This window comes from Scyliorhinus canicula, chromosome 2, assembly GCF_902713615.1.
Source record: "Scyliorhinus canicula chromosome 2, sScyCan1.1, whole genome shotgun sequence".
NCBI classification, from domain to species: Eukaryota; Metazoa; Chordata; class Chondrichthyes; order Carcharhiniformes; family Scyliorhinidae; genus Scyliorhinus; species Scyliorhinus canicula.
In genome coordinates, this window is record NC_052147.1 from 97,999,472 (window position 1) to 98,013,039 (window position 13,568).

Below are 13,568 nucleotides of genomic sequence, written 5' to 3' on the forward strand. Positions count from 1 at the left end.
CACTGTCTAAAGTTCGGCTTATATCCAGACTGTAAGTCAACATGAAATGACAAAGCTTCCCAGATAATGAAAGATTTGAGGAGCTTTAATGATTCCCTGCCGTTCCTTTCAATGCTCTTCATTAAAGAAAAAAATGTTGAGAACATGAGGAAAAGGTCAGAAGATCTATCTCTGATCTACGTCACGATACTATCAAGTGAAGAGTTCAGTGATGTGGGTCTTTTGGTGAGAGTGGGGGAATGAATGGGTGTTTTCCTGTTTTTCCACAGGCTCTAGTAGCCCTCCAGTAATTTGTCCAAATGGCCATTCTTTGTGTAGGAAGTTGCACAGTGAGGGGCAATAGACTATGCAACGGTGGAGCGGGGGAAGCCAGGGTCACGTGCGGACATTGCAACAAATCCTGCCCATAGCAACGTGTTGAAAATCTGCTTGCAATGTGTGACTTGCACACCCTTGCATGCTCTGGCAGTCGCTTCCTTGGTCCTGTTCAAGGGAGCGATTGCTGGCGGCGTTCTTCCACCTCCCCAGCCCAGGGAATACTGACACCAAGAGAATGACCCGAACTGCGGCCTTGTCGGTGACCAGTTATCTCGGCACAGACTGGAAATTGAGCTTGCAAACACATGGTCTAGTTCTGTACTGGACAGTATCATTTTCAGTTGATGGTCAGGGGAGATACAATATTGTGCTTACATCATGGCATTGTATGTTCAAAAAAACAAGTAAAAGGTTTGCTGACCATTGACTTAAGAAGACAATGCTCATTTCAATCTGTTGGTTTTGGTTGGAAACTTCCTTAGATTGTAGTAAAAAGGAACTCCTTTATGCTGTGTGTACCCCTGCATAATTATAGATAAAATACAGCTCCAATTACCTCCCATCCAAATCTAGCAGTTCAATCAATCACCTACCTCTCTGACATTGCCACCGAAACCCCCAGCTATAACTGTGGGAGACAGGGGCAGGTCATTTGCGAATCCCCTGCATTGCTGCTGAGGATGCGAAAAGCATTGAAAGGCGTCACGAACCAGGCAAGGGAAGGCCATCACTCCATGCTGAACCCTGCGACATTACATCTTTGAATATCTCGGGGGAAATTTGGCACTTCTGCTCCAAGCAGAGAGCAGCATTCGCAGGGGATGCAGCCTGGCACTCAGCCCCTGATTCTTCTGCTCATTGATTTTAGTCATGAACTGGCACAAGCCACCTCAAGATGCATTCACAGCTGGCAGCACTAACAATGCCAGGTAACGAACATGCCCCTGGAGTTTCCATAAATACATATGAGTTATGGGGGCATTAAAACCATTTAATGAGCAGCCAATTGATAACTGGGAACTAACAATGGAAAGAGCAAGATTTGTTGAGTGCCTTGGCACAATGCCATAGGAGATGCTTGGCAGCTATGAAGTGGCATGATATGCGGTTAGCAATTAGTGAGAATTGAAGCACGGGCTATATGATGCTTTAGTGCATTGCCACATGCACATCAGCCAGTGTGCACTGGCCGCTGAGGCTAGGGACGGGAGGGTATGTTACTGTCTGAGTCAGTCAGCACAATGGTTAATCATTAATAATGTGTAGTTAGGGGCAGAAGCGGGCATGAGGTTTCTACGTTCTATGGATCAAAGGGTAGGGCACAAGATATTAGAATTCTCTCGGATAATTCAAATCCACATTAAGGCTGGGAGGAGAAGGGGAAGGAAGAAGGATATTTGCAAGAAAAGTGCTTTAAAAAAAACCCTTCGAATGCTGAGCTACCCAGAGTGGACTGTTGATAATATCGGAGCATTTTATAGTGACAAGACTGTAATGGACAAGTTACTGGGCAACAGAAGTAAGACTCTCGAAAGGGTCTCAAATCACTTGCAAAGGATCACCTGAATACTTTGTTCAGATCTTGGTCGGAATTCTCCGTCGGCTAACGCCGGATTCAGTAAACGTGATTGGGTAGACAATCAGTTTTGACACCGAAATCGTGCGGGTGCCGCTTTCACACCAAATTGCAATTCTCCGGTGCCTCGACAGTGGCGTCGATGCATTCCAGAACACACCTACAGTAAACGCCGTGCAGTGGGATGGGTGTGCTCCAGCACAACCATTGCCATCTTGTTGTCTGGGATGAGTGTGTGTGGGGATTGTAATGTGTATGTGCGGCTGCAACATGTCAATCTCCCGAGTGTCAATCACGGACCCAGCGAATCCGGCACCGTTTCTCATTGGAATCGATTGTGTTCCACGTGCCGTCGGTGCTGGCTCTTTAACAGTCGCTGAATCGCTCCAGGTGCGGCACTGGTTTTGCTGTCGTGGAACTCCACGAATCCTGCCCCGGCGTCAACACTTAGTCTCAGGAATGTAGAATCTGACCTTTCTGTGTGAAGAAAAATATTCTCTGAATAGAGCAAAGCTACCGGGTGTTTGAGGAGGTCTACAGGCCCTGGGTTCAGTGTGAAGGCAAAGGTTATACAGCATGTGGGCTTCTGAGTGAGAAATACGGTCAGGGTTCAAGAACACAAAATCTAGGCTGACACTCCAGCGCAGTGGTGAGTGAATGCTGCACTGTTGGAGGTGCTATCTTGTGAATGAGATGTTAAACTGAGGCCCTTTCAGGTGGGCGTCGGAGATCTCCCGGCATTATTCAAAAGGGTCCTGGCCAACATTTATTCCCGAACCGACAAGACAGATAATCTGGCCGTGGTCACACTGCCTCTTGTGAGACCTTGGACAATGCTAAAGTACATTTCATAAGGATTCCATTGGCTGTGAGCTCTAAAAGGCCAAAATAAAAGCAAGTCCTTTCCCTAGTGTTCCCTGGGGCTTAGTTGGCAGCACACTCACCTCTGCATCACAAGGTTTCTACTTCCACTCCAGGGCTTGATTGCAAAACTCAAGGTTGATTAGCCAGGGCAGCACTCAGGAAGCATCACACCGTTGTGTCAGATAATGTCAGATGAGACATTAAACTCAGACCCTGGGCGGCACAGTGGTTAGCACTGCTGCCTCACAGCGGCAGGGACCCGGGTTCAATTCCGGCCTTGGGTATCTCTGTGGAGTTTGCATGTTCTCCACGTGTCTGTGTGGGGCCGCACGCTAGCACAATGGTTAGCACAGTTGCTTCACAGCTCCAGGATCCCAGGTTCAATTCCCGGCTTGGGTCACTGTCTCTATGGAGTCTGCACATTCTCCCAGTGTCTGCGTGGGTTTCCTCCCCACAGATGTGCGGGTTAGGTGGATCAGCCATGATAAATTGCCCTTCGGGCAGCACGGTGGCGTAGTAGGTTGCACCGGCTCTGGGTCATTGTCTGCATGGAGTTTGCACATTCTCCTCGTGTTTGCGTGGGTTTCGCCCACACAACCCAAAAATGAGCAGGGTAGGTGGATTGACCATGCTAAATTGCCCTTTAATTGGAAAAAATAAATTGGGTACTCTAAATTAAAAAAAAAAATGATAAATTGCCTTTAGTGTTCAAAAAGGTTAGGTGGGGTTACTGGGATAGGGTGGAGGCGTGGGCTTGAGTAGGGCACTTTTCCAAGGGTCAGTGCAGACTCAATGGGCTGAATGGCCTCCTGCACTGTAAATTCTGTGATAAATTCTATGATTTCATCCGGGGGCTCGGTTTCCGTCCACAGCCCAAAGATGTGCACGATAGGTGGATTGGCCCTTTGTGTCCAAAGATGTGCAGGGGAGATGGGATTACGGGGATAGGATGGGGGAACGGGCCTAGATATGGTGCTCTTTCAGAGGGTTGGTGCAGACTCGATGGGCCGTATGTCCTCCTTCTGCACTGTCGGGATTCGATGATTCTATTTGCTTGCTGGGGTAGATGTAAATGACCCTATGACTCTATTTAAAGCTGAGCTGGGGAGTTACCTTGTATCAAGGCCAAATAAACATCACAAAAGACAGATTATTGCTGTTTGTGGGAACTTGCTGTGCACAAATCGGTTGCAGAATTTCCTAGGTTACAACAGTGACTACACTTCAAAAGCAAAGCCCTCTGAGACATCTGATGGTCGTGAATAGTGCGATATAAATGGAAGTCTTTTTTTTCTTGATATTCATGCCGACTGATTGCAGGAACTGTTCGTACTAACACATAAGCATGTCCACTGACGATATGATCTGATCCGCCATTCAATCCCTTCATCCAGAGCTGCCTTGCTCCCTAGAATCCGACAAAAAGCCTCGACCCGTTGAGAAAGTGCAGGTGGAGAATCAAACCGACACCTATAATTATTGCACTTTTTAATCAAGTCAGCCACCCAAAGAGAATCATTTAAAAAAAACGTTTGTTTAAATGTCAAAAAGTGTCCAGTGAATGACATTTGATCGTTTGACAGATATAAATAAATTGGTTGTTCCAGTTTTAATTGACAACGGAAATTGCGAAGGTCTTTTTGGATCTGTGTCGTGTTGAAGGTAGATGGACCTACAAGTGTTTGACCCGTGTGTGATACCAAGGCACAGCTGAGAGGATCACCCTCCATTTCATTATTGCACTGCTCAATAGTTAACCCCAAGCTTCCTGCTGCTAAAGGTTTATCGTGACTTCGCCTTCCAGTTGTCCATCATGTGTGACCTCCACGGAACCATTTGCTGGGGTCCCCCCTCTTCTCTCTTCCATCAAACTCAGAGGTGCCATCACATAACGATAGTCAGCAGTGCCTGAAATAGTCGAGACCACCATGCTGTCTATACTCTGACCGTCTGCTTCCCAGCAGGCCGTGCTGCGGCCCTGATCAGACCCAGAAGCCCCTTCCTGCAAGTTCATGTAGACATTTGGCTCTGTCCCCGTGATTGGAGAGAGACGCTGCAAGAGGGCTTCCAGCGATGCCCTCAAAGACTGGAAGGAGGGCCTGAGCTTGGGGTCAGTGTGCCAACACCTGTACATGAGCTTGTACCTGTAACAACATAAAAAACGTTCAAAGCTCTTAATAAGAAAGTCATTCAAATGTAGGAAGACGATTCCACAGCATGTCTCCATTAAAACATCTTCAATTTTACTTTGGGAGGAACATAGGAACAGGAGCAGGCCCCTTAGGCCTGCGAAGCTGGTGGTGAAGCAGAGCATGGCGACAGCACACCCCGTGAATCACCATTGCTGCTTCCACAAGATGTATCTGCCTCAGCCCCCGAGACAGCAAATTCATCTACTGCAGGTCTCCTTTGTCACAAGAAATAGTCTCCCATTTAACAGAAAAGTGATTTGTTTCCCCCAGGCCCCCCACCCCATCCTCGTGAAATAAATTCAGCACTAACCAAATTCATCTCCGGCCCTTAACCCGACCGTAAGCAGCAGTGTTAACCCCTAACCCGATTAACAATCTGCATTGATGTAGCACCTTTAATGTAGTAAAACGTTCCAGGGCGCTTCGCAGGAATGAGCAGCAAATGGGATTTGGCAAGATGCTACATAAAGATGTATCCAAAAACCTGGTTAGAGCTAAGTTTCAAGGGGCACCTCCAGAGAGATTGGGACTCGGCAGCTGAAAGCATGCCACCAACGGTGGAGCGGTTAAAACTGGAGATGCACAATTGGGGAGTGCAGATATCCCAGAGGGTTCTGGGGCTGGAGGAGATTACGGAGGTCGGAAGGATCGAGGCACAGAGGGATTGGAAAGCAAAGACGAGGATTTTAACCTCGATATTTTGCTTGACGAGGAGCCAAAGTAGGCCAGCGAGGAGTTGTTCGGTGAATGTTAGGCAAAATAACCAACCAAGGAACCTTTTACTTCTGAAAGTTAATTTTGGTGCTTTCACCACACTGACCCAACCCCCCCCAACCCCAGCTCCTCCACAGAATTACTTACACTTCATCAAAGCAGTCTGGGGGCTGCTTCAACCTGTGCCCACGTATGAGGTAATCATACATCTCCGCATTCTCAACCCCTGGATACGGGGTCTGACCTCTCGTTGCTATTTCCCACATTGTGACTCCAAATGACCACTAGAATCAGACAGTGAACACACGGTTACAAATAGAAATGATGTATGATAAACACACTGGTACATTCACATTTACCTGTTATGCTCACGATGCCTGCTGGGGGCCCCGCAATGGCTGCAAATTAAAAGCATTTTATGGCACCCTCCACTCACCTCCACCCCTCTCCCCCCACATATCCTGCCTCCACTCTACCCCTGCCCTTAGTACCTCACGTTCACTCCTCTCAGCACACTTCGCAACTGGACTCGAGCCTCGATATTTATGGGAGGGCCAGGAGGGTGCGGGGGAGCCCAGTAGCGCGTGTTGCACACGACAGGTTCGGGCGACATTGTGATCCTGCTAACCCTAATGGCAGGGCCGGCCTAATTTAAAAAAAAATAATTTCTGGTCTGTGGGCATCGCTGGTTTATTGCCCATCCCTAGTTGCCCTCCAGAAGATGGTGGTGATTTGCCGTCTTGAACCATTGCAGTTCTTGAAGGGTAGGTTACACCCAGTGGTAGGGAGGGAGTTTCATGCTGTTGCCCCAGTGACAGTGAAGGAACGGCAATATATTTCCAAGTCAGGACAGTGAGTGACTTGGAGGAGAACCTCCAGGTGGTGGGGTTCCCAGGTATCTGCTGCTCTTGTCCTTCTAGATGGTAGTGGTCATGGGTTTGGAAGGTGTTGTCTAAGGAACCTTGGTGAGTTACTGCAGTGCATCTTGTAGATGATACACACTGTGTATGGGGCCTCACGGTAGCATGGTGGTTAGCATCAATGCTTCACAGCTCCAGGGTCCCAGGTTCGATTCCCGGCTGGGTCACAGTCTGTGTGGAGTCTGCACGTCCTCCCTGTGTGTGCGTGGGTTTCCTCCGGGTGCTCCGGTTTCCTCCCACAGTCCAAAGATGTGCGGGTTAGGTGGATTGGCCATGCTAAATTGCCCGTAGTGTAAGGTTAATGGGGGGATTGTTGGGTTACGGGTATACGGGTTACGTGGGTTTAAAGGAGGGTGATCATTGTTCGGCACAACATCGAGGGCCGAAGGGCCTGTTCTGTGCTGTACTGTTCTATCTATGTTCTATGTTGCCACTGTTCGTCAGTGGTGGAGGGTTTGAATGTTTGTGGAAGGGGGAACAATTGAGTGGGCTGCTTTGTCCTGGATGGTGTTGAGTTTTTTGAGTGTTGTTGAAGCTGCACTCATCCAGGCAAGTGGAGAATATTCCATTACACTCCTGACTTGTGCCTTGTAGATTGTGAACAGCCTTTGTGGGGTCAGGAGATGAGTTACTCACTGTAGGATTCCTAATCTTTGACATGCCCTGGTAGCCACAGTATTAATGTGGCCAGTCCAGTTCAGTTTATGATCAATAGTAACCCCAGGATGAAGACTGTGGAGAATTCAACGAAGGTAATGCCATTGAAGGGTCAGTGGTTAGATCCTTTCCTGTAGGAGATGGTCATTGCCTGGCACTTGTGTGGCACAAATGTAACATACCACTTGTCAGCCCAAGACTGGATATTGTCCAGGTCTTGCTGCATTTGGACATGGACATTTGAGTAAACATTAACACTGGCCCACCTGAGACCTGGCCAGTTTGACAGCCTGGGTGGATGTCAGCCACAAGGCTGCCCTGGGACCATCACAGTAGTCAATGAGGGCTGAGACTTGGAGGGCAGCAGCCCAGGAATGAGCAGGTTAAGATGGGAACAATTAAGGCAGGAAGGTAGCTGATCTGATGGTGTGACAGGCTTGATTTTAACAGATCACCGCTCCCCTCACACCACCCAAAACCAGATTTCCCCCAGGTGAAGTCAGGACTAACTGGAGCTTCAGCAAGTTTTTTTGGTTTGGCCTCAAGAGGCACTGAGTCTTCACCCTGTAAAGGCTCTCCTCAACCGACCCAATGACATACAAGGTGTTCTTTACCCTCTAGCACAGACTGCTTCTTCCTCTGATCACTCATGTTTATTTGAATTCATTCTCACAATGGCATCAAGGCCAGGCATTATTGTCCATCCCTTGTGCCTTAAGAAGGTGATGGAGGGTCTTCTTATGCAACTGTGGTCATTTAGGACTGAGATGAGGATAGATGTCTTCATCAAACCCTTTGACTTCTCCACCCCAGAGTGTTGTGGATGCTAAATTGTTCAGTATATTCAGGTCAGAGGTCAATAGATTTTTGGGATACCAAGCGGGTTAAGGGATAAGGGGGATAGTGAAGGAAGATGGAGTAAGGGTACAAACTCAGCCATGATCTTCTTGTAGGACCAAATGGCCTACTGGTATTTCTTACGTTCTTATTGTTGTCAAAAACAACTGAAGGGGCTTGCTAAGCTATTCAGACAAAGGACAAGAGTCTGGACTCACATGTAGATCAGACCAGTTAAGGATGGTACGTTTCCTTCACTAAAGAACAGTGAATCAGTTGGGATTTTAGGAAAATACAATGGCTTCTCGGCCATTTTTAAATTGACTGGAGACAGACATCTTCTCCACCTGTAGCATTGTTAGGCATTAGAGACTCCAAAGTAAACACTCCCTATCTTGTAGTTCAGTGGATAATGGAAGCTCGTGGGTTTAAGTCCCACTCCAAAACACACCGTCCAGTCTGATACGCCAGTACAGTGCTGAGGGAGTTCTGCATTGTCAGAAATGCACCCTCCTGAATGAAATGTAAAAGCTCCAGTGGCAATATTCAAAGAACAGGACAGTTCACCCCATTGTCCTGGCCAATATTTATCACTCAACCAACATCACATAACCTGATTATCTGGCCATTATCACCTTGCAGTTTGTGGGGCCTTGCTGCATACAAATTGGTTGGTGCACTTCATATGTTACAACACTGGCTGAAAAACACTTCAACATTCCCTGAGGTTATGAATGGCGCTGCCTCATTGCAAGTTTGTTCCATTGGTCGTGAGTCTGATCTGCTCTGTGTCATGGTTAGCATGTTCTAGGCAGTGACTGTCGCTTAGATGATGGTTCATTAATATTGTCTGTTCTCTATGAACTGTTCCCAGGAGTGGGTTCATTGCTCCCCTGTGATGACCTTGACCATGATTTGAATGGTTTCCCCACCCAGGGCCTAGAGCAAAGCTGTTACCAAGCTCCCAGCAACAGCAAAATTAGTCCCTTATTGACCAGACGGGCCATTCCCATGAGCAATGATCTTAAAAGGGGCAAGAACAGCTGAATGTCACAGCCAAGTTTCTGATCTCCGACTGTATGTGAGCAATGCCACAGGAGATAACTGTGCACATAACACACACGCATAGATTTTGTACATACCACATCACTATGAACTGTGTACACATTATCTGCCAAACTCTCCAATGCAATCCATTTGACGGGCAGCTTGCTCGCGCTGCCCTGCCTATAGTAATCACCACTGTACAGCTTCCGAGATAAGCCAAAGTCCGCCACACACACCTGCATATCTTGGTCCAGCCTGGAGGAAGCAAGCAGATTTGCATGACATAATTTTTTTTAAAAAATCTTTATATTGGCATTTTCAACGTTATGTACATTGCCGTTCGTTTTCATTTATTGTACAATACAAAAGGGCTTTTTCTTAAGTTTCTCTATTTACTAACTGTCGCCTTCTGACTCAGCGTATTATCACACCCCGCCTTCCCTCTCCCTAACCACCAACCCCCCCCCCCCCTCCCCCCCACCCCCCACGATGCCCTCCCTGATTGATCTGGGGGGTGTTCCCCCTTCTCCTCATTCCTCCCCTTTCCCTCCCCCTTTCTTTTCTCCCTCCATGAGCTTCGGCCGTATCCATCTTGTGGATAAGGGGGTTTTGCCCCTCCCCCCAAGGTGTTTTTTTTATCCCTCTCAGGCTCTCTGCCTTCTTCCCCCCGCCCCCTCCCCCCTGGGTAGTGTGCCCCTGGTGTTCCTCCTTGCCTTTCTCTCTTTTCCCTTTCCCAGCTTTACAGTTTCCCCCTCTACTAGCTGTTGCTGACCTCAAACAGGTTTTGGAACAGGCCGACAAATTGCCCCCATGAAGTAAGGAAGCCTTTCTCCAAACCTCGGATGGCGTATTTGATCTTCTCCAGGCAGAGAAATTCCGTTAAGTCTGCGAGCCAGCCTGCAGCTGTGGGTGGTGTTGCCGATCGCCAGTTGAGCAGGATTCTCCGGCGTACGATTAGGTAATAGAAAGCAAGGGCGTTAGCCCTCTTCCCCATGTGTCACCTTGGACATTGCCTAGAAGAAGGCTGTCCAGAACCCAACATGTTTGGGACAAGCCCAGTGCATGTGGGTGTGGTTGGCCGGGCCCCTCTTGACACGGTTCACATTTATCCTCCACCTCCGGGAAGAACCTGCTCATTTGGGTTCTGGTCAAGCGTGCTCTGTGCACCACTTTGAACTCCATGAGGCTTGATTGTCCAGCTTTGACAATGAGTCATCCAGACTCGAAATGTTAGCTCCTTCCTCTTTCCACAGATGCTGTCAGACCTGCTCAGATTGTCCAGTATTTTCTGATTTTGTTCCAGATTCCAGCATCCGCAGTAATTTGCTTTCATCGTTGAGAATTATTTGGAAAATAGCCAAAATGGACAGTGGTGACTTGGGTATGTTACTGCAGGTGAACCAGGATAATCGTCGCTGAACCAGTGAGGGGCTAGCAGCAGCACCAGGTAAAATTCCCGCAGCAGAAATGGGCGGAGAATGGCCATGTCCCATTGCGCAGATTCGACCCTCCATCCGCAACCCCACAGGCCACACCATGGCCAGCTCCTTGCCACCCCCCACAGTCTCCCCCAGCCGTCGCGGAAGCCCCACCCGGCCAGTGGCACGGATACCGGCCAAGTGTGACAGAGCTGGACACAGTTCGTAGCCACCACGCCGGGTTCCCACCGGCCTATCGGGGGCGGAGCATCACGGGAGGGACTGCCGATGACGCGCCAATGCCGTTGCAACACGCACAACGCGGTGACATCATTTTGGAGTGGGCAGAGCATGGCTGACGGGCGTCAAACCAGTGCCAGCCCCGATTTGGGCATCAGAGCCCATTCTCCGTCTGATCGGCGATTACGATATCGGCATCGGGCAAAGGAGAATCCCGCCCTCTGTCTCCCCTCAACATCCAATGGCATTACCATCGGCGAATGTCCCCACCATCAACTTCCTGGGGATTATCATTGACCAGAAACTGAACCGGACTAGCTAAATAAATACTGTAGCTACAAAAGCAGGTCAGGGACTAGGAATCCTGCAGCAAGTAACTCACCTCCTGACTCCCCAAAGCCTGTCTGCCATCTACAAGGCACAAGTCAAAATTGTGGTGGAATACTCCCTGCTTCTTGGATGAGTGCAGCACCAACAATATTCAAGAAGCTCAACACCATTGAGAACAAAACAGCTTGCTTGATTAACACTTCCTCCACCACCTTCAACATTCGCTCCCTCCACCAACACACACAGTGACAGTAATGAATACCAACCGCAAGATGCACTGCAGTAACTTGCCAAGGCTCTTTCAACCATACTTTTCAAACCCCTGACCTCTACTATCTAGAAGGATAAGGGCAGCTGACACATGGGAGCATCGTCACCTGCAAAATCCCCTCCAACCCACTCAACATCCTTACTCGGAAATACATTGCTGTTCCTTCACTGTCGCTGGGTTAAAATCCTGGAACTCCCTAACAGCACTGTGGGTGTACCTACACCACAGGGACTGCAGCGGTTCAACAAGGTAGCTCATCACCACCTTCTCAAGGGCAATTAGGGATGGGCAATAAATGCTGGCTTGGCCAGCGAAGCCCACTTCCTATGAATGAATAATATGCAGTGTATACCCCACGTGTGCTCACTTACATGCAGTTACGCGTTGCCAGATCCCTGTGGACAAAGTTCTTGCTGCTCAAGTACTCCATCCCTTTGACAATGTCAATCATAAAGCTCAATAGGGTCTGTACTGGAATGTCCTGAAAGAAAGAGAGATTATCATCAACTGGGGGAAAGAGAGATGCAACATAAACCATCCAACCAGGCTATGGAGGAACAAGTATAGCCAAACATCCCAAGGTGTTTCAGACAGGAGTAATTAGAAATTCAGGACCACAGGGCAGCACGGTGGTGCAGTGGTTAGCATTGCTGCCTCATGCCGCCTAGCTCCCAGGTTCGATCCCGGCTCTGGGTCACTGTCCGTGTGGAGTTTGCACATTCTCCCCGTGTCTGCGTGGGTTTCGCCCCCACAACCCAAAGATGTGCAGGGTAGGTGGATTGGCCACGCTAAATTGCCCCTTAATTGGAGAAAAAAATAATTGGGTACTCTAAATTTATAAATTAAATGGACTGGCCACGCTAAATTGTCCCTTCAGGACCACTATTCCAAAGCAATTTACAACTCATGACTTTGAGTGTTGTGATGTAGGAAACACAGCAGCCAATTTACACAGCACTGCAAGCTCCCACAAACAGTGATGTGATACTGACCAGATAGTCTGTTTTTGTGATGTTGACTGAGGGATAAATATGGCCAGGTCACCGGGGAGAACTCCCCTGCTCTTCTTCAAAATAATGCATGGGATTATTTATATCCACCCAAGTGAGTGGGTGGCTTAACGTCTCATCTGAAAGATGGAACCTCCAACTGTGCAGCACGCCTCAGTACTGCACTGGAGTGTCTTTTTTTTTAAATTTAGACTACCCAATTATTTTTTTCAATTAAGGGGCAATTTAGCGTGGCCAATCCACCTACTCTGCACATTTTTGGGTTGTGGGGGCGAAACCCACGCAGACACGGGGAGAATGTGCAAACTCCACACGGACAGTGACCCAGAACCGGGATCGAACCTGGGACCTCAGCGCCGTGAGGCGGTTGTGCTAACCACTAGGCCACCGTGCTGCCCTCACTGGAGTGTCTTTTGAGCTCAAGTCCTGGAGGAAAAGCTAAACATGAAGCCAATTAATAAGATATTGCAACGGGTGACTAAAAGCATGGTTGTAGAGTTTTGATCAGGGTCTTATTGGAAGAGAGGAATGCACAGAGACCGAGGCAATTCCAGAGAATTGGGCCTAGTTGGCTGAAGTCAGAGCTGCCAATGAAGAGGCAATGGTAGGCCCATTCATCAAAGAAACAGGGAGCTTGGGAGTGAGGGCTACAAAACAGATAGGAAGGAGCAACATCAAGGTCAAGGGGTTGAATTAAAATGAGGAGGATTTATAACTGTGCGGGAAGACCAGGAACAGCGTTGTTCAGTGAAATCGGATGTTGGTGCTGCTTAGGGAAAACGGAAGGAGAGTTTTGGATGAGCTGAAGTTTACCTGAGATAAAAGTGGAAGGCCAGCTAAAAGAACATTGGAATAATTGAGGCCAGGTCTCACAAAGCCATGGACCAGAGTTTCAGCAGCGAATGAGCTAAGGCAGGATTTACAGAGATGAGATGGATAGACAAGGAGAAGGCGAGACAGAAACTAAGTGATCTGCATTGAGGCATATGGAAGCATGGGTGAAAGCTGGGTTAGAGACAAAGAGGACAGGAAAAGCAGGAGAACAGATGATAGGCAAAAAGGAAGCTCACAAGCTCCTTATACTTATTGCTGGAGCTGAGGATAGATGGACCAGGGCAGAGGGGTTTGAGGAAGCCATGTTGGAGAAAAGAACAAGAGTTTAACATAGCTCTCA

The 13,568-nt window shown here is 48.3% G+C and overlaps 1 protein-coding gene across 2 annotated transcripts in view; it reads right to left on the reverse strand.

Moving 5' to 3' along the window:
* Positions 1-4,231: 4,231 nt before the first annotated feature.
* Positions 4,232-13,568, reverse strand: part of tyro3 (TYRO3 protein tyrosine kinase) — a 192,362-nt gene continuing 183,025 nt past the window's right edge. For both annotated transcript variants that reach the window (XM_038783864.1, XM_038783873.1), the window contains 4 exons: positions 11,756-11,865; positions 9,221-9,380; positions 5,812-5,948; positions 4,232-4,902 (listed from right to left, as the gene is read on the reverse strand). In XM_038783864.1, coding sequence (XP_038639792.1) covers positions 4,533-4,902; positions 5,812-5,948; positions 9,221-9,380; positions 11,756-11,865 — 777 coding nt within the window. In that variant the 3' untranslated portion in view covers positions 4,232-4,532. The remainder of the gene's footprint in view (positions 4,903-5,811; positions 5,949-9,220; positions 9,381-11,755; positions 11,866-13,568) is intronic.